The sequence below is a fragment of the Thunnus thynnus genome, chromosome 11 (assembly GCF_963924715.1).
Source record: "Thunnus thynnus chromosome 11, fThuThy2.1, whole genome shotgun sequence".
Classification (NCBI taxonomy): Eukaryota; Metazoa; Chordata; class Actinopteri; order Scombriformes; family Scombridae; genus Thunnus; species Thunnus thynnus.
In genome coordinates this window covers 23,692,205-23,712,240 of record NC_089527.1, presented here as the reverse complement: position 1 = coordinate 23,712,240, position 20,036 = coordinate 23,692,205, and the positions used below count along the sequence as shown (strand labels likewise).

General features: G+C 40.3%; 1 protein-coding gene across 2 annotated transcripts; it reads left to right on the top strand.

The window, feature by feature from the left end:
* Positions 1–526: 526 nt before the first annotated feature.
* On the top strand, positions 527–20,030 carry dcbld2 (discoidin, CUB and LCCL domain containing 2). 2 transcript variants are annotated; one of them, XM_067603965.1, is made up of 15 exons: positions 529–887; positions 3,686–3,910; positions 5,577–5,714; positions 10,489–10,540; positions 10,630–10,702; positions 14,267–14,400; positions 14,612–14,652; positions 15,086–15,301; positions 16,117–16,241; positions 16,776–16,923; positions 17,022–17,159; positions 17,248–17,341; positions 17,426–17,475; positions 17,557–17,691; positions 18,219–20,030. In XM_067603965.1, the coding sequence occupies exons 1-15, from the start codon at positions 785–787 to the stop codon at positions 18,635–18,637; spliced, it is 2,091 nt and encodes a 696-aa protein (XP_067460066.1). In that variant the 5' UTR covers positions 529–784; the 3' UTR covers positions 18,638–20,030. The 2 variants fall into 2 exon arrangements, with proteins under 2 accessions (XP_067460065.1, XP_067460066.1); XM_067603964.1 differs by having other exon boundaries at positions 527–887; positions 17,426–17,691.
* Positions 20,031–20,036: the final 6 nt, after the last annotated feature.

The following is a 20,036-nucleotide window of genomic DNA, read 5'->3' as shown; positions in this document are numbered from 1 at the left end:
TTTATTTCAGAAAGTGTAGGAAACCCATGACCAATATTCATTGTGTTACTTATGGATGGAATTAGAGTGAAAATAAATTATTCCCCTTTTTGCTGGGGACCCCCTGGAACCCACTCAAGGACCACTGGGGGTCCTCGGACCCCACTTTGAGAACCACATGACCAACCTGGCACATGAGTGAGTCAATCGCCTTCACGAAGTGTTGTGTTTGGAAATCTTGCGCCTTTTATAACAAAAAACTGAAACTAATACCGCAACTAATCATCTTTGAACTATAAAAACTAAACTGAAACGAGCAAACCCACTGTGGAAACTAAGAAAACTGAGCTGAAAACAAACAATTAAAAACAAAATAAAAAATGAAAACTAATGAAAAATACAACGCTATAAGAACTCTGGTTTGCAGATGTTAAGAAGGTGGAGTTTGGGATGGTTTTTATTGTAATACTGTGCTGAAGAGTGACTTTGAGGGGGGTGTAAATTTGGGATTTTTCAGAGCACATCCAGCTCCAGCTCCGGAGGAGGAGCCTCAGTGGAGGAAGTGGCTCCACAGATTGGATGCGTGTGTGTGTGTGTTGAGCAGTTACCTCCATAGTGAGTGTCGCTAACCACTGGATCGTGAAACGAGAAACAAAATACATCCTCAGGAGGGAACCACGCGCGAACTCGCCCTCGAGGACTTGAAGATTAGTTTTTTTTTTCTTTTTTAATGTTCTTCGGTACAGGTTGAAAGCGGTGCAGCCGGTCCAGAAGCGAGCATTATGCATTCAGACTGCAGGCTGCTATGGGCAGAGCGGTAATGGTGGGCAGGGGACCGACAGGGGCCGGGGTCCTCGTCCTGTCGATTCTCATCATTCTCACCAAGGAGGGCTGTCGAGCGCAGAAAGGTTGGTGCCCCGCACAGCTGCGGTGACAACTGGAGGAGTCGTGTGTAACCGCAAGGACACGCGGCCATGGTGGTATAACACAAGCGTTTAGATGTGTAGAGATAACTTAAGCCAGAGGCTCGGCGTATTGTTACTGTGCACCAAAGTTAAAACCTACCTTACATGGCCGTGTGTACGTGGAATTCCGCTTGATTTACGCCGCTTGCCGCCGCCCGTCATCGGTGTGTTTGGTGAAAGAGTGGGGTAGTTAAACCAGGAAAACCGGTTCCTTGTTAAGGAACAACTGCTCCTTGGAGGATATGTTGTAAGCCGAATCAAACCGTGGCTTTCAACGAGTTGTTAAAAGTCTAAAGTCACAGTCTTTTTAGTTATTTGTGTTTCCAAATAAGCGAGGCACCTTTAACTTGCCTGTTTTTTTAATGGAGTCTGGCTCTAAGTTGACTGTACGAGACAACAGCACATTTGGGAGCTTGTGGCCTTGTTTCTCGCCCCAGTTACACCTTTTTTTCGCATTTACCGTATTCCTAATACTATATGCTCGATCAGCGTGATGTGTTTGACAGGTGACGGGTTTCTTACACCATACTGAACCTAAAAAACAATATTTTATAGGTTTTAACGCAGACAACCAACCTCAGGTGGTCAGAGATTGGGGGTGGGGTGGCAGTGGGGGTATGACTGTAAACACGTGGACACAGTTTGTCATAACTTTAAAATTCAAATGAATTATAATTGAGTTTCTCTCTTTAAATATTTTGTGATATCTGTGCGATATTTTCAATTTTCTCAACAAGTTTAATGATGGAACAGTCTCTATTTATTCTATCTATCTATAGGCTCTATTTCTTATTGAATTGAGTTGTATTCTGGTTTGTTTTTGACCATCAGAGGGTGACTTTAGGAAGGTAATATGAACTCCTACTGAATCTGAACTCCTACTGAATACCATGCAGTTGTTCACTAACATTTATGAGTCAGAGTGAGGGAAGCAGCTTTTGTTTTTGTCCTGTTCATCTGGATAATGTCCACTGAGAAGCTCTTACGTAACACCAGGCTGACAGAACATCCACTTAGCACCATGAAGCGTGACTGTTGAGTGTTATCTCAGAGCCATAGGCCCACAGCATCAACACAAAGAAAAACAAATGTCTCCTAAAAATGTCTTAGGTCATACGTTTTGTAAAACAAATACGATCGGATGGCTGCTTCTTAAATTTTATGCTTTGGTCAAAATTAGTTGACGTTCTCAGCAGCACAGCTAAAATTGTTGTCTATAAAGCCCAAAACCAACCTAATGCTTTTCTCTTTGCTGAACCAAATAACATTACATTAATTCATTGTGCGTTTACCGAAAGTGACTTGGATTTTTATATCCTACATTCACACGCAGTTTGGTGTTTAATGTCTGGCACCAGGACACATCAACATGTGGGCAGGAGTCAAACCACCACCCCGATGATTAATGCTGCCACAGTTATCGCTCACATACTAAACCGAAAAGCCTATTCTAGTTAAACCCGAAATGATGTACAGACCTGCAGAAAGAAACCCAAACAAATCTCTAATCATACCGAGTCTTGTAAAATAAAAAAAGAAGGTAGATTAGGGCTGCAACTAGCAATTATTTTCAAGATATTTTAATTTGCTGGTTATTTTTTTGATTCAACTGTTAATCTTTTCATCTAAAAAATCTCAAAAGATTTAAAAAAATATGCCTCTTGGATTTCCTGAGTACTAGATGATGTCACCAAATATCTTGTTTTTTCCGAGCAACAGTCCTAAACCCAAAGATAGTCAGTATATAATGATAGAAAACAAAGATAATCCTCACATTGCTTAAACAATTAATCAATTTTCACATAGTTGCAGATTAATGTGTCTACAGATTGACTAATCAACTAATTGTCACAACCCTAGATAAGATTTATTACACTTTCTAATCCCTTACTTCCTGTGTGTCCTAAATGAAACTGGAATTACTAATGTAACATTTATAGATGTATTAGAACAAGCATATATTGTATGCATGTAAGCTATCAGTTTGGCCCCTCTCAACAGGTGTGGAGCCCCTCCATTTTTTAAATGGAAGAAACCTAAAAATATAAATAATAAAGGATAAGACAAGTGTTATTCTGTATTTTTCTTATTGTCAACAAATCTCATGTAAAGACCAACGAAACCAACCAAGTGTTAAGGCGCTAGTATACGGCATCGGAACTGCTTAGATGATTGAATAGCCTCAGAAACCCCCTACCCCCACACATTTCCCATAACTGAATTGGAGGCCTGCGTCCGACAATTTCTGTCTGAAAGACATAAATCTTTTGTAATGGGTCACAGATACATATTCATTTAAAATTGAAAAACTCAGTAATTTTCCAAAACAGATGGGCCTGTAATTACTAGCAAACGTTACTCAATCCGGAATAAATTGTGCATTTATTGGGGACTATTTTCAGACTTGAATTAATCCACATTTGGTGTGCAAGTATTTATGGCAGCAAGCTGACGTATGTGGTATAAACGCTAAATAAAAAAAATAAAGTGCCTATGTTCATGGTAATGAAGGAACGTGTCACCTAGTGCTACTTTGTGGTTCATTAATGTAAATAAACAGTGGAGGTCTAAGGAACAGAGGAATGAGCTATTTCAGGCTTTAAGGCAGCCAATACTTGATAGGAGGAACAATTCATTGTTGGTTTTGGTCTTTTAATGAGGTTTGTTGACAGTGACAGAAATATAGAATATCACCAGACTTGTCCTTTAACCTCCTGACATCTGTTTGTGTTGCTCTGCAGGTGATGGCTGTGGCCCCAGTGTGCTTGGCCCCAGCAGTGGGACTCTGTCCTCTCTGGGTTACCCAGGGACATACCCAAATGACACGGTGTGTGAGTGGGAGATCAGTGTGCCTCGCGGCAACAGGATCTACTTTCGCTTTGCTGAGCTGGATATAGAAGACAGCGACTGTCAGGTCAACTACCTCCGCCTCTACAATGGCGTTGGACCCGAGAGGAGTGAGATTGGTGAGAATGACAAGCAGTTACTGGACTGGATTTAGTCTGGTTTAGGGGAGAAAGTTACTGCCAAAATGACAATGCTGTCATCTATTCTGTCAGTTGAAACTCAATTCATAAAAGCACCAATATAAAGTGAGCATGTCCTCCTAGTCTCAAATGAGCCATTTCTTAAATGGTATGCGTCTCAGTATCTCCCATACTTGTGTCACTGTCTGTATGTTTACATGCACAGCTGGTTACTAGGTTACAGGTTATGTCAGGAAATTGGAGAATGTATTAACATGTGCTGCAGTAACCTGGTTACTATGAGATCTGCATTACATTCTTAAAGATATATAGGATTGCAAGCAACGATTATTTTCAATATTGTTTAATCTGTAAATTATTTTCTCGATTAATGGATTACTTATTTGGTCTATAAAATGTCCGAAAATGGTGAAAAATGTCGGTCCCTGTTTCCCAGAGCCCAGGATGACATCCTCAATCCAGTCCACAATCCAAAGATATTTAGTTTAGGAATATCTAAAGGACTAAAGAAAACTAAAAATACAAAGAGACTAGAAAATATTCAAATTTTCAGAATCCGGAATCAGAGAATTTGGACTTTTTTTTTCTCAAAAAATGACCAAATGATTAATCGACTTATCAAAATAGTTGGCTCTTAATTTAATAGTTGACAACTAATCGATTAATCAGCTAATCATTGCAGCTCTAGAGATATATTGTGTGTATATACAATACCTAAAGCGGAATATGTCTGATCTTTATAAATAATGTTCAGCTGTTGAAACCAAACTATTTATTTCATTTTCAGTTCTAGGACTGTGCATTTCTGAGTTTATCTAATTGTTTTTGATGTGTGGAAGAGGATGATTTGTGTTTTTATTTAAGGTGAAACATAAACAAGGATGAATAGCCACAGTCTGTGCTATTGTCATAGCAGTACTTACTCTCTGAAGTATTTGCTTACATGATGTTTAAAAAAATCAGTTTGCTGCAGCGCGCTGACAATACCAGGTCACTTGAGTGCATGTAAACACAGCGACTGACAATGCGCTGGTCACATGATAAGCACCTAGTCATCAGTGATTGTAGATGATAGAAAGCTAAATATTAGACCTGTAGATGCTCAGTGCCATTGTTCAGTATGTTCTTTCTTGCTTTGACATTGCTGTAATGAGATGGCTCCATAAGACTTTGAGAAAAGGCTGATTATAAGTTACTGATAATTAGTTGAACAGATTATAACATGATATGAATTTTCATTTTAGGGGAGAACCATTTCTTGAAATGCTCCCAGCTTAAAAGTACAGTCAGTAATCTGTTACTAGCACCTGGGTGATTTTTGCTTTCCTAGAGTTGGTTTGTGAGCACGTGTTGAGAATAGTCAAATTCATTTTTGAAATATTTTAATCCATCAAGACGATGAAGATCAGCTGTATCATTCTGTCCTGGGTTATATGTTCTATTGTTGGCTCTTGTGATGTAAAGCCCAGTTAGTCACAGCAATCACTAAAGATTTTTTTCTGCATTATTATATAACATAATGCTTGTGTTGTGGTAGATCTGTTGTTATATTTGTTATACTTTACAGGCTTTTGTAACTAACCATAACCATTTTTGTCCTGCATCTCCTACATATTCTCCCACGGCTGCCTGTGCTGTGCAACAGTCAAGTACTGCGGTTTGGGTCTGAAGATTAAAGAGCTTATCGAGTCCACTGGCAACCAGGTCACGGTCCAGTTCATGAGTGGGACCCACACCACAGGACGTGGATTCTACCTGTCCTACTCCACCACTGAACACACAGGTACCTGCTCGTTCTCTTCTCTGCGTCTCATGTGTTGATCATCAGGTTTCCCCCTGTAGGTCCCAGCCTGCAGGGGTAGTCATGTGATAGAGGTGTAGCAGACTGGAATGATGTTTTGTTGAAGTCGTCTTAATATCAAGTTTGGTTACATTTCTGTTTTGGCCCCAGGTGTTAGAGTTGCTCTGGAGACCGTGTGTGTCACTGATCGAGTTAAAGTCCAATGTGAGGCTGATTACAGCTGTTTCATTCTGCACCACCTCCTCAGTGTTAGCTATCTGATCTAAATAGATTGTCCTGGAAAGCCCTGTACACAGGTCAGCTAGTGTGTGTGTGTGTGTGTGTGTTTTATCTCTTCATATGTCACCTTTCTAGACAATCACAAACAGCCTTGTCTGTTTCTCGACCACTTTGCAGTTTTTTTGGGTTTTCACAGTGTTCGTGCTCTAGGATCTGTAATAAATCCCAAAGCCGTGTTTCATCCTGTGCTAGGATGTTTTTTTTTCAAGTTGAAACATGAATACTATGAGAACTGGAGATTACAAATGTTTTGACAGTGACATTTCTCTCTCACTCAGTAACATGAGTGTGCTCCGTGTGTGTGATATTAGGTTAATGTTGGTGGGTTTTTGGTGGCCCGGAGTTGCAAAGCACAAACAGCGTTGGATGAAACGCATTAACAAAACAGAAAAAATGACCACAACAGTATTTCATAAAACACATGAACAAATCACTTAATGCAGCATTTCACAGACATCACAACACTGCAGAACACAAAATCACACTGGAGGTCTTCTCAGGTCTACTCTGTTGTAATATTGCTAGTTATACTTACTCTAATTAGGCTGGGTAGGTCCTGTTGTGTTGCCATGGGTCACAGGTCTAAATATGTCTTATACCCAAGTAGTTGATCAGCAGAAAATAAATCAACAACAATTTTGTTGATTGAATACTTATTAAAGTCATTTATCACTGATTTCAGCTTTTCAAAAATGAGGATTTACTGCTGTAATTAGTTTTCTATCACTTTATATCAAATCATTTTTGACTGTTGGTAGACAAAACAAGTAGAGCCACAATGATTAGTCAGTTAATCAATCGCCAGAAAATTAATCAGAAACTATTTTGTTGATCAATTGTTTAGGTCTTTTTTTTTTTTTTTTTTTAGCAAAAATGCCAAATATTTGATTTCAGATTATTAAATTTGGGAATTAATTGCTTTTTCTCGTCTTACACTATAGTAAATTGAGTATCTTTGAGTTTTGGACTGTAGATTGGATTGTATATGATATATAAATAGGAAATTCTGATTGAAATTTTTTCAGTTTTTTGACGCGTTACAGACCAAAATGATTAATTGAAAAAATAGTTGTATTGTTAATTGATAATGAAAGTAACTGTAAAAACAAAAAAAAACATGTTTTCATTTGTTGCATTTTGTCCTTTGTTAATGTGTTTTGTTTTGTCTGTGCTCTGCATGTCAGAGCCACTGTATATGAGAGATCAAAATACATTATATACAGTACATGTCCCATAATCCCATAAGCAAACAGTGTCTACAGTTAGATGACTTGAGCTGAATGGAGGGCTGTGTGCAGTTTTGTGGTAGTGGTGCTGGAGGCCAAATGAGAAGAGCATTTACGATGCTGTGTTTGCTTCCCGTTGAGTGTATTTAATCACACAGAAGAGATAAGGAGCTGCTGCCCGGCTGTAAACGTTACATTCTGATCAGCCACATATCTGGAATTCCATCTGTAATATGCAGGGTCATCATGCTAGTGGGAATTGTCTAAATTTAATGTTTTTCCATCCTAAATGATTGAACAGGCAGTAATGAATACTGAGGGGTGGCACCAGCAGATTTGTGTGTAGCTGTTCAAGAAGATTTCTCAGTTCCTGCTCAGACATGAATGTGTCTGGGTTTGGTCAGATAGCAGTTCAGCAGTCGTCCATGTCTGCATGAAAAACTGTGAATCTAGACCGACTTTAATGTATTTGTGGTTTGTTCTTTGTGACTGTTTTTCAAATGAGTGTGGCTGGTAAAAGAGAGCAGAGAGGGATAGTGGAGAATGCAGACAGATATTTCTAGAAGCAGGAAGAGTGAGAGACATTTGAAAGCTCGATGAGAAGAAGGGGAAGAGAGGCAAGAGGAAGTGAGAGTAATTGAGAAGAAAGTGGTAATATTTTGTGGTTTTATTATAAGGCTTCTCCTCAATGGGAAGCTGTCAATTTTCCTCTAATGTGAAATGATATTACTGAAGAGATACGATAGTAGACATGCACATGTGCTAGATTATTATCTAAGAAAACTGTCTTTTTCACACCCACTTAACAGTGGTGCATAAAAGAAAATAATTAGTAGATATCAAGAATTTCCTCCCATTGACTCTGTGATTGTAAGCTTCATTTAAAAAAAAAGTTGTGAAACATCTAATAAAACATTATTTCTAAGCCAGTAGTGGAGTTAAGAGTGTTTATCTCACCCTGTCAGTACATGAGGAGATTTTGTCTGGTTTCTGTGTGATGATTTTTATCACATCATAAAAGAAGAACGCAGAGTGATATATTTACCCATCATAACAGTTATCTTAACAATATTGTCTATGCTTTTGGGATATTATTCATAAAAACAATTGTGTATCATCTAAATGTCCAAATATTAACTTTAAAATTCATACTCCTGTGAATATTCACATTGTAAGTGAGGAGTTTGAGTTGTATGAGTTTTTCTTAATGGCCATCACAATTTCCCAGAGCCAAAAATGACTCTTGTGTGGTCCAACCAACAGTAAAAAAAAAAACAACTAAATGTCTGATTTACAATGACCAGAGAAAAAGAGCAGAAAGTCAATTATAGAAGCTGAAACTGGAGAATGTTGTTTTTTTTGTCTTGATAAATGACTTGTATGATTAATCGATTATCAGCATTGTTGCAGATTTACTTTCTGTTTATTGACTAATTGAGTAATCAGCCCGCTATTAAAGCACTTGCGTCAGTTGCATATTTATGTAACAGACACAGATCCATCTACAGCCAAAGAACGTTTTATAAAACTTAATAAAAGTGCTTATTCATCATCTGTGTTTTGGCACTGATAACAGATGATAAGTTATCAGCTCTTCTCTCCCCTCAGCAGACTTATTGCACAACTGTGACTGTTTGATACTTGATGGTGTGGACACTGTTTGGCTGTTATGGGAATACCCACCCATAGTTATTGTGCGTGGTAGTCCGGGAGACAAAGAAACAACTTCTGATGTCTAAAATTGGATGTTCTTTTCAATAAGAATATTGTTGATGAGTACTGTGTGATTGCCATTCTGAAGGGCATGCTTTGTCATGTGGAACATTTTCAGTGATTTCAGATAAACGGATAATTGAAGCCACAAGAAGAGGAAGGCAGTGGCGTGCGTGCAGGAGAGTAGTAATTCAGTCTTAGTGGTCATCTCGGTGCAACTGAATCACTCTGGAAGACAAACAAGGCCGTCAATGAGTCCAGCTACAGCAGATTTTTCCACCAAAGTATTGAATTGTGTTCGTCCATACGCATTATGCTAGTCATGGAATTGATCATGCAGATGAGTGTGGGTGGACAGTGTGCACAGCTAAGTAAATCAGTCACCATGGTGACTTTTGGTGGTTGGGGGTATTTGTTAGTTTGACTCAGTGGTTGGTTTACCAGATAAATGTTGTTTTTTTGATAATGTGGTCAAGACTCATCAAGAAAGACCACCTCCGCTCAGTTTTTCATTGCATTCCCAGGAACCTAACCCCATCCTGTTGGACATGTGGTGTGCCTCATCACTGAAACACTTATGTCATTAGGAACAACCCAGCTCACACATTCTTTTGTGTTGTTGTTCGAAATGGAGATTAAGTCAGTTGACAGAAAACTAATAAGCCTTTCTGCATTAGTTTTTACCTTGCGAGGTAACTGGATTCGCAAGATCACAACATCACGCGAGAATCCATCTCGTCAGGCTTCAAGTTATGCGCTTGTGTTCGAACCACCGGTGGTTCGAACCAATCAATGTCTTGTGAATATTCTCGCGTGATGCCTGGAAAGGTAAGATGGTGGTAGACAAATGGTTCGTCCAATCACCTGCTAAGTATTTTTTGAAAGTGCCTGCCCTTTTCCAAACAGTTGCCAAGGACGACTTCTCAGATAGTTCTGTGTAACAAACCGTCTGGTGCGTCATATTACATGACTTCTGCCTCTTTTAATAAAGGCTAAGGGCTGTTTGTTGGCTTGTGTGAAAAATCTGATGTCAGTTTGATAGGGAAGTAGCGGTGACTTTGCAAACAGTTTGTTCAGAGCAGGCTGAAGCCCTGGCTTTTGACTGTCAGGGAGTATTTTCACATACGTACACATCAAGTTTTGACTATGTTTCACATAGACATCATATATAAATGACAGAAAGTCACAAAAAGCATGATATGTCCCCTTTAACTAACTGCAAGCTCAGAATAAGGCTTTCCAGCTAAATGTTCCCTCAGGTTTTAACATACTAAGCTCACAGTCAAGTCAACCGAACATCATCTTTATCTCTGCTGCCTGTCCAACTAGGCATCATCACCACCGGATTTACCCTGAGAAAGTACCAGTACTATGTGTCGTATCAAGCCAATTGTAACATTTTTCTGTGAGAAAATCGTTGTCAGTTTTGATGACTTTCAGTAGTTTGATTATATGGAAGTGTAAATGGTTGTGTCTAGCCAAAGAGAGAAACAAATGCAGAGAAACTTGTTCTGACACTGTTCATTTGCCTTTTTCAGATCTAATCACCTGCCTGGACAAAGGAACTGACTTTCAGGAGGCAGAGTTCAGGTAAATAATGTTTGCTTTGTGGGGTATTTGTGCGGTGATCAAGCTGTTTTGATGTTCACTGTTTGTCTCGCTCCTCCTTCTTTTTCTAGTAAATTCTGTCCAGCGGGCTGCTTGACATCTACCGAGGAGATTTCTGGAACTATCCCTAATGGATACCGAGAGGCGAGTACATCCAGTTAATGATGTCGGGGTTCAAAACTATTAAGTTGATAAGCTTGAATTATTCATATGATATGAATGAAAGTTGAACTGGGAGAAATGTGACTCCTAAAATTAATGCAGTCCTCTAGAGAGAAGACGTATCACTCTGTTGGAGTTGTAACTGCAGAAATCCTCAGTCCATGAGTGATTGTGCAGTGGTGTTACAGAGTGGAGGTTCCTCCCTCGCAAACCCGACAACACACCAGTTTCATTTTGGCCTGCATTCAAGTTACTCGCAGAATTAACATTAATTAGCAACAGCTGATATAGTGTGCTGCTGTTTACATTTGTCATTTTAACCGGTCAAAGTGATGGTCAACAGTGGCAAAAAAAATCAAAGTGTTTGTTCACTGCTCTGTACTGAAAATAGGAGAGATAACATTTTTTGCATTCACACACTCTAATTTTCACTCATATATATACAGGCGAAATACTTGCACTGTCGCCCACGCTGTCGAGAGCAGCTTTGCAACAGGTTGAGGTGGACAAAACACTGTAGAGTAAAGAAAGAATCAGCATGTCATGGGGTTTATTTTAGCAGATACCGATTCATTAAAATATGCTTGTATCGGCCCCAGCTTGGATTCTTAGGATTTGCTCGGGACAACCATATATACGGTATACGTGTGTGTGCGTGTGCATGTGCGTGTATTTGTGCTTGCATGGTGGTGATAGTCATTGTCTCATATGAGTCATGGTGCCCACCAGTCTCCCGCTGTTTGCTCATGATTCCCACTGTAACCTCGCAGGAACCACGAGACCATCAGCATTTGCTTACTCATGTTATCATGACCTTGCTCCATTACTTTTGTCTTTTGTCACCATCCATTACTGAGCTGCAAGTCTGCATATCTTTCAGCTTGATTCATCGAAGGCTTCTCTTTCTTCCTTGTGTAAACGGGCCCCTCGCTCTGTGGTATGCGAGTCCTGGACTGATGACCTCACAGCGCCCCCGCTGTGCGTGAGGTCATGGGCGCCGAGACTCTGGCTGGTGACTTCATGCTCGGAGTTTGGGGTTGTTGAAGGAGGGAGGGGTGTTGGCTAGCTGATGGAGGACAGGGAGGAGCGGCGGGGTGTGCTTCAGGGAGTGAGGTGCCCCACAGGAACAGAGGAGGGGCTGGGTCAGGGGGTGAAAGGGAGGTGAGATAATAGTTTGGCCGAAAATAATAGCCCTCTAATCCAGTCCAGCTGCAAGAGGGTGCTGAGCAGAGCTGTGTGTTTAAGTGTGTGTGTTCTGGAGAGACAAAAAGCTAGAGAGTGAGTCAGTGTGATTGAGATGTTGGAGAAAACCTTTGTGTGCATGCCTGGGTGTTTTTTAAATTTTTTTTGCATGTGTGCATGTGATTCATTCATGCTTGTCTTTTTTGGGGTGTATGTATGTCACAACACTGTAATATTATGGTGATTTTGGAGGCCTGATGCAATACTGTTCTGCATACTTGAGTCTGTTTCACGCAGTTGCCCCACCCAGACCCTGCAGCTTGCTTTCTCTTTTTAAATTTTAATGCTCTTTTTAATTTAAAATTTAAATTGCCACATCCAACTTATCTTATGTATGTATGTGTGTGTAAGTGTGGTTTCCTCTGTTGGAGGCAGGGTGCGGTGGTTTGGAGCAGTACTTAGTGTTTGTGTTAGTGGTTTGGTATGGCGCTCCGTAGGATGTGGTGTATGCTTTTGGGAAGTTTAAGAGTCACAGGGCAAGTGTTGATTGCTTGTGGCAGCAGTGACTGCTGTCTGTGTGTATGTGTGTGTGTGTGTGTGTGTGTGTGTGTGTGTGTGTGAATAAATGCATATGTGTATGCATACTTGTCACTGGGTAACAAGAGTTTTCGCACAATCTTGTCAGCTGTGGATTCCAGTGTGGGCCTTTTTCCAGTAATAAATTTCCACCTCACTCAACCAGCTGTTCATGGGAAGGAGCTTGTGGCCAGAGTGGAATCAGGCTTTTGTCCGTTTCTCAGTGATGTGGCAGCAGGTTTGGGCTGGAATGCGGCTGGCGGTGAATCATTACCAGTGCCACTTAGTATTCTCTCTACAGAGGAGTGACATCATGCTGATTCATCAGCCTTTAACTGCCACAGTCTGAAGGTTGAGAGTTTGCTCTCTGTGATCACACTGAAAGACAGTACTGCCTGATCTCACTCACTTACCTGCAAATGGTCCTTGTTTTGCATTGCTGCCTGTCGGCCCCTGATTCTGCATTTCAACCGCGGGTTGAAACCTAGTAAAAGTTTTGATTACCTTCACAAGCTTTAACCAAAAACGTCTCTGCTCCAGAGTTAGTATTCTTTGATGGCCCAGGAACTACCAGGGTTCAAGTCTGCTGTACAGTCACTCACTGGTCAAAACCAAACTCTGATTGCTACAACATGTACTCAGCATTCATTCAGACTGCAAAAGCAATAACTGTGATCAATATCAGGGCTTTTTGTGTGTCAAACAAATATTAACATAATTTCTTTTTCTATAATTTCCTAAATGTAGCTGCTGTGTAACTGTTAGTTCTTAGGTCATTTCTTTGAAAGAGTTATGTAATTTGGTAGTATACAGGAAATGTGCTCATTATAGAGAATCTAACATGTAGTTTGACACAAAACTACACACTGACAACTAAGTGTTTTCTATTAAAGAATTTTTAAGAGTCTAATTTGATACGAATTATTGCAAATGAACAACTATGTATGAACCCAAATGTAATGAACTGGCACTTACCAACTAAACCAAATCAACACCCTAAAAAATTAACCTGCAAATTATAAAATACTATATAAAAGTATAAAATAAAATAAATAAAATAATATATAAAATATCCAGGAAATAAGTATAAAATGAAAGGACCTGTAAAATGAAGAGTTACCAGAATTTCTTGAAATGTTACTGATGTTTTTAAAAAAGCTACAGACAACTTCAAGACTAGCCTAAGAGAACGTGAGATGGGCTAACACGAAAAAAAGTCAAAAGTTAACTTCACTTTCAAAGCAGTTACAATAAAGTAGTGTAATAATCAATTAATCGATCAACAGAAAAAAAGCACCATTTTGATCATCACTTAATTGTCATTTTTCAAGCAACAAGGACTAAGAGTCTACACCCATGTTAGCTGCTCTGTGAAACAGTACTAAGGCACAGCATTTCTTTGGGTTAAATGCTAATGTCAGCATGCTAACATGCCCACAACGACAGTCTAGCGTGCTAACATTTGCTAATTAGAAGCCTGCACCAAATTTCTTGGCAATCCATCCAATAACTTTTGAGACGTTTCACTAAAAACCATGAATGTCAACCTCATGGCTACATAAGAGGAAAGTCAGGGATCACCAAAGACACATGAAAAATTGTGTCTTGAACAAAGCCTTGGCTTTGTAATCGGTTATAAGTCTAATTATATATTCATATATATTCACGGTACATCATGATGAGATGGCAGCACAAATGCATGAGTTTTAGTTTCTATGACTATTTGTTGTAATAGAAAGGTGCATAACCAGAATCTCTCATCTTTCTTTCTTTCCTTTCATTCTGCAGTCCTCTCCTCTGTGTGTGGCAGCCATCCATGCAGGTGTAGTGTCCAACGCTGTTGGAGGGAGGATCAACGTGGTCAGCAGCAAAGGCATCCCTCACTATGAGGGCACACTGGCTAACAATGTCACTTCCACTGGGTAAGAACTGCAGGCACTACAGCACACAAACCTGCTGCACTCTTATCTTCATTTACTTTGGTGTATGACACTACTCCTCCTCATCATCATGTGTACTTGGTGCTCATTAATTTGATTTGTATCTTTCAGAAAAGACTAAAAACTGATATCGATTAGCTTTTATTTAGTGTATTCTTGTTTCTCTAATCACACACATCTCTTCCCTCCTCAGAGGAACTTTGTCAAACAGTCTCTTCACCTTCAGGACCAATGGTGAGTTGTTTTTTCACTAAAGCACCATTAAGAGCTGTAATAGTTTTGCTGGGGAAGTCCTGTAAATGTAATTATTACCTTCAGCATCTGTAATTTTAATTAAGTGCAGATCTTGCCATGACTGTAATTTTTATAGGTCTGCAACAAAAAATCTGGAGTAAATTACTTAGTGTTTTAACACAGGCTCACAGTTCAAACTTGATTGCTGTTAATGTCTGACCTGAAATTTCTAATGTAGACACAGGCAGAAAAACTCAAGTGTACATCTGGACTTCAGTGTCTGGGTTATGAGCAGGAATCCTTCGTCTTTTATCCAATTGGACCTCTGGAATTATGTAAAATGATATTAAGGCCCTGTGCACTAAATCTAATTGAATTTCTTAAACGGTTAATCTTGTTATTAACGATGGTGCTGGCTTCTCTGTGCTTGCAGGCTGCTATGGAACTCTGGGATTAGAGTCCGGCGGTGTTGCAGACACTCAGCTCTCTGCTTCGTCTGAGTGGGAATGGAACAACATCATTGGTCAACACAGTGTGTGGGCGTCATCAGGGGCACGGCTAAAAAAGGAGGGGCTGCCTTGGGCGCCTTCTCAGAGTGACCAGAAGCAGTGGCTGCAGGTCGATCTGAAGAGGGAGAAGAGGATCACAGGTACACAAGACATTCATATACAAACACACACTCACTGGTATTACTATACACTATAACCACTATCCTGAATTTATCTTAAGTTAAAGGGGACATATCATGCACATGACACACACACACACACAGGTCTATATTTATATTCTGGGGCTGTGCTGGAATATCTTCGCATGACTTACAGTTCATGCAGCCCCTCAGTTCAGCCTCTGTCTGAAACAGGTCATTTTAGCTCCTTCTCTTTAAGGCCCCTCTCCTGATGAGCCCACTCTGTTCTGATTGGTTAGCGTCCAGAAGCTGACTTCCACCAGCTTCAGAGGCTACATAAACAAACAGCAGTAGTAGGATTTCACTTCTTTTTCTAGTTCTTTACTCGAAATATAAACTTCTCAAATACATTCGTATATGTTCGAGCTAAAGTCCAATCTGAAATATGCAAGTGGACAACACAAACAACCTGTGGAACAACTTGAACAACAAAGGGTTGGCTGTTTATGGGCATGTGTGAACAATATGATGTCCGTTCGATGGGGAAGTAGAGGTAAGGAAGTGTTCAGAGCAGGCTGAAGCCTGAGCTTTTATCTTTTAGGGATCTTTTAACATACGTTCACCTTATTTTTTGGAACTTGGACTATGTTTAACATAGACATCTGACATCATAACAGTATAAAAATGACAGAAAATCACAAAAAGCACAATATGTCCCCTTAACTGTAAGCCCAGAATAAGGCTTTTCAACAAAATGTTCTCTTCGGTTTTAACATACTAAGCTCACAATCAAGTCAACTGTACATCAACTTTGTCTCTGCTGTCTGTCCATCTAGGCATCACCACCACCGGTTCTACCCTGAGAGAGTACCAGTACTATCTTTCAGCGTACCGGGTCCTGTACAGTCATGATGGCCAGCAGTGGTACAGCTACAGGGAAGCCAATTCTACACAAGACAAGGTAATACAATCACTAAATCAATAAACCCTGCTCGCTCAGCAATTACGTCACTGGCTTTCACTTGTCTGTTATTTTTTTTTCAAATTGGTGCAAATGGACAAAAATGTCACTTTAGAAGGCTGCAGGGACACATACTTGGATTGTTTCTATAGCAACTGGTATTGACTAAGGGATGTTTATGTCAGGAAATGGGAGCAGTGAGTGGTTTGAGTTAAGTGCTGTGGTAGACAAATCAGGACACTCAGGCATTAATAATGAATGGATATGGATTTAGTGGCAGGGTTGTAAGGCTGGAAGTGCTGTCTACGAGCTGCTATCTGCTGAGAGTCTTACAGGCTCTTTGTGTGTTGAGGAAAGTAGTTATTAGTTTGCCAAGTTGGAAATTAATCGGCTTACGGCTTATAGTGGATTTGTTCAGTCTGAAACAAGAATTGCTCTGGTGAACATTTTTTAATTCTTAAGTACTACTACTGGTCTACAACTGGGTTTAAATCTCTGGCACAAATAAGAGTGTTTGTTCCCATGTTGTGGTAGATTTTCCAAGGCAACATCAACTACCTGCATGAGGTGAGGAATAACTTCATTCCTCCTATCGAGGCCCGGTTTGTGAGGATAAATCCAACCTCATGGCACCAGAGAATTGCGCTCAAGTTGGAGCTGCTTGGCTGCCAACTTCATACAGGTAAATAAATATTATATAATAATATAATAATAAATTTTTCTTTTCTTTGGATCTAAGATGTTTATTTATTTATTTATTTATTTATTTATTTTTGACAGTGAGGCAGAGGCCGGAACCGAGGGCCCCCTCTCGTCGCACTCCACCTCCTGCCGGTACAAAACGCCCACCTCAGCTTGGCCAGACCACACACACCCCAGACATCAGAAACACCACTATGCCTCCTCACACAGGCAAAGGTGCGTCAGATTTTAGATCTAACGGCTCGTTTGACCCCTTATAGAGATGTTTATCATCTGGTATTTATTGCTGTGTTTTTGCTCTTAGATGTGGCACTTGCAGCAGTTCTGGTGCCCGTGTTGGTCATGGTTCTGACTGCTCTCATCTTGATTGTGGTTTGCGCTTGGCACTGGAGGAACAGGTACGTCTTCTACATGAGTAAATGAAGTCTCAAATGAAAACGATGGTGTTGCTCTCCATGATTTTAATATTTCTTTCTTTATAGAAAGAAGAGCTCTGAAGGAATGTATGATCTTCCTCACTGGGATCGCACAGGTAGGTCATCGCTCTGCAGGATGGGTTTATTGGTTCTGTTTGAGGGGTTTCTAGTTACAGCTCACTGTGAATTTGCTGCAGACTGGTGGAAAAGCATGAAGCAACTGCTGCCATCCAAGATGGTGGAGACCGAGGATTCAGTTCGGTACAGCAGCAGTGAGGTGGGCCGGCTAACAGGGAGAGGTGCTGTACCCAGACTACATGCTGAACCTGCAGGTACATGCTGTTGATTATTAACTATTGAAGGAAGCAGCTTTGATTTTGATGGTTTGATAGATAAACCAAGACATTGGGACTGAGGTTGACATACCACCACAACACTGCAGTTTAGATCTCAGTAGGTTACATTAGTTACATAGTTAAATTTTAAGTCAAATTATGTGTCTTTTCTTAAGTATTTTCTTTTGTAACGTCAAAGTATCTGCACACACTAGATGCATAAAACTCTGTAAATGTACAAAGACAGAAATGTACATTCACATTCTTTTTGTCAGATTTAAAAAGCAGTGCATGGCTTCATTTTATAAATCTGAGGCAACGTAATAAACAATAGCCTCCATACATATAGTATTATAGGAATACACTGCACTTTTTAGAACATGCTACATGGAAATCTGAGGGTTGTTTCAACCTCACAGTTATTGTTCTTTTTGTGAATTGTTGAGCATGTTGCAGACAGTGTGGACAACATGTAATCTATGAAGTATAAGCTGTTATTATATGGTGACATGTTCTCTTTTCAGAGTACGCCCAGCCCCTGGTGAGTGGTGTTACAACATTAGGTCCACGATCAACCTTTAAACCAGACGAGGGGCCTGACCCAGGATACACAGATCCTGACCTGTACGACGCCCCCATCTCACCAGATGTATATCACGCCTATGCAGAACCCCTGCCAGCTTCAGGAGCTGAATATGCTACACCCATTGTGGTCGATATGGGTTGCCACCCATCAGGGGGCTCCTCTTTGAACCAGCCCTCCACAGTGTGTAGTTTCATGGGTGCCGGGCCCTCCTCCCTGCTCACACGGACAGACAGTGGCCACTCAGGGAGGTCGGCGTATGATACGCCCAAAAATGCCACTGGACAGGCCACACCCACTGAGGACCTGACCTATCAGGTGCCTCAGAGTAGCACTCAGAAGCCAACGGAACACAGCTAAAGAGCAGAGAGTCGGGATGCACATGGCTTTTAATCCGCCCCTCACTGCCAACGCAACCTTGACAGGCAAAGAGGGTTGATAGAGGAGGAGGTGTGAACCTGTGAGCCCTTGAGTCTGGGCTCGAGTCTTGAATGAACACTACCTTAGCTTTAGATTCATCTGGAGATGTCTGTATTGCCTAATTGTTTCTGCATGGCCACAATCTGCTTGTGTAGTGCCATTACAGTCCTATCACTGAAACCACAAAGATGAATGTGCTTGTGCCAGACGTGAGAGTCGGAGATGGATGGATGGATTGACGGAGGATGAAAAAGGAGAGAGCTGACTACTATTTGATAAAAAGACTTTGTCCCTGTCCTGTGATTCTTGGTAGTTCTTGCATTCTGTGAAACTGTGATTTCCATTATTCCATTATTATTCTGTTACATACTGAACCAGGTTCAACTGAAACGTACATGATGATTTACATTCTACAAATCTGAGGGTTATTTTATTGAATTGATCGCATGTTGCATTAAGTAGCCTGCACCCAAGGTCAAAAGAATTCCTCCTTTCTTGAGAAACTCTAGTTTTCCACGGTACGTTTTGTCTTACCTTGTTTAAAAGCATGACTTGAAATTGTGTATAGTTCTAGTAATTCCATCACTGCAAACCTGTTAAATTCTCAAATGATTTACTGATATTTATTTTTTATTTCACATCCTGCTGACAAGGAAATACTCTTTTTAAGAAATTGCCCACCACCGCCCTCATAGATTACAGATCACAGACGTGCGTGGTTGCACTGTTGTAATGGGAACACTGTTGTGTCACAACAAACGTTGACAACTTGTTAGTGACTGATGAACCCTGTCGGAGATGTTTGTTTGTATGTGAACTTGAAAAGGCTGATCGGTAGAGGATCGATCCAAAGAGAAAATACTTCTTGTAATATTGAAGACCAAATGTTGCCTTTTCTGATTATGCAATGTTGATTCACAACAGGTCCAACGTTCACGATTGTGCCAACATCACAAGTTTAGCCAAATACACCTTAAAGCAGTCTTAATGTAAGAAGTAAAGCATCATTTGTAAAGGCCTAGTGGGCCTAGCAAAAAGGTACAGAGAAAATGGGTAAATCTGTTACAGCTGATAGTTTCATAGAAACACCCTCTGGTGTCTGAGCTTCCTGTATGTTTGTCCTGAACTTTTTTTTTGGTTTTACTTGCATCATGTTGATTGTCTCGTGTTGAAATGGGTGTTTGATCTGTCGTAATTGGGTGTGACTTGTTACTTTCTTGTGTCTGTGTTTTTTTTGGGTTTTTTTGGACTGGTTATGATATGGCTTATAGTCGTTGTAGGACATGTTTGTCTGTAGCACCGGTGGTAATTAAAAAGTCCACAGTAGACTGCATTCCTC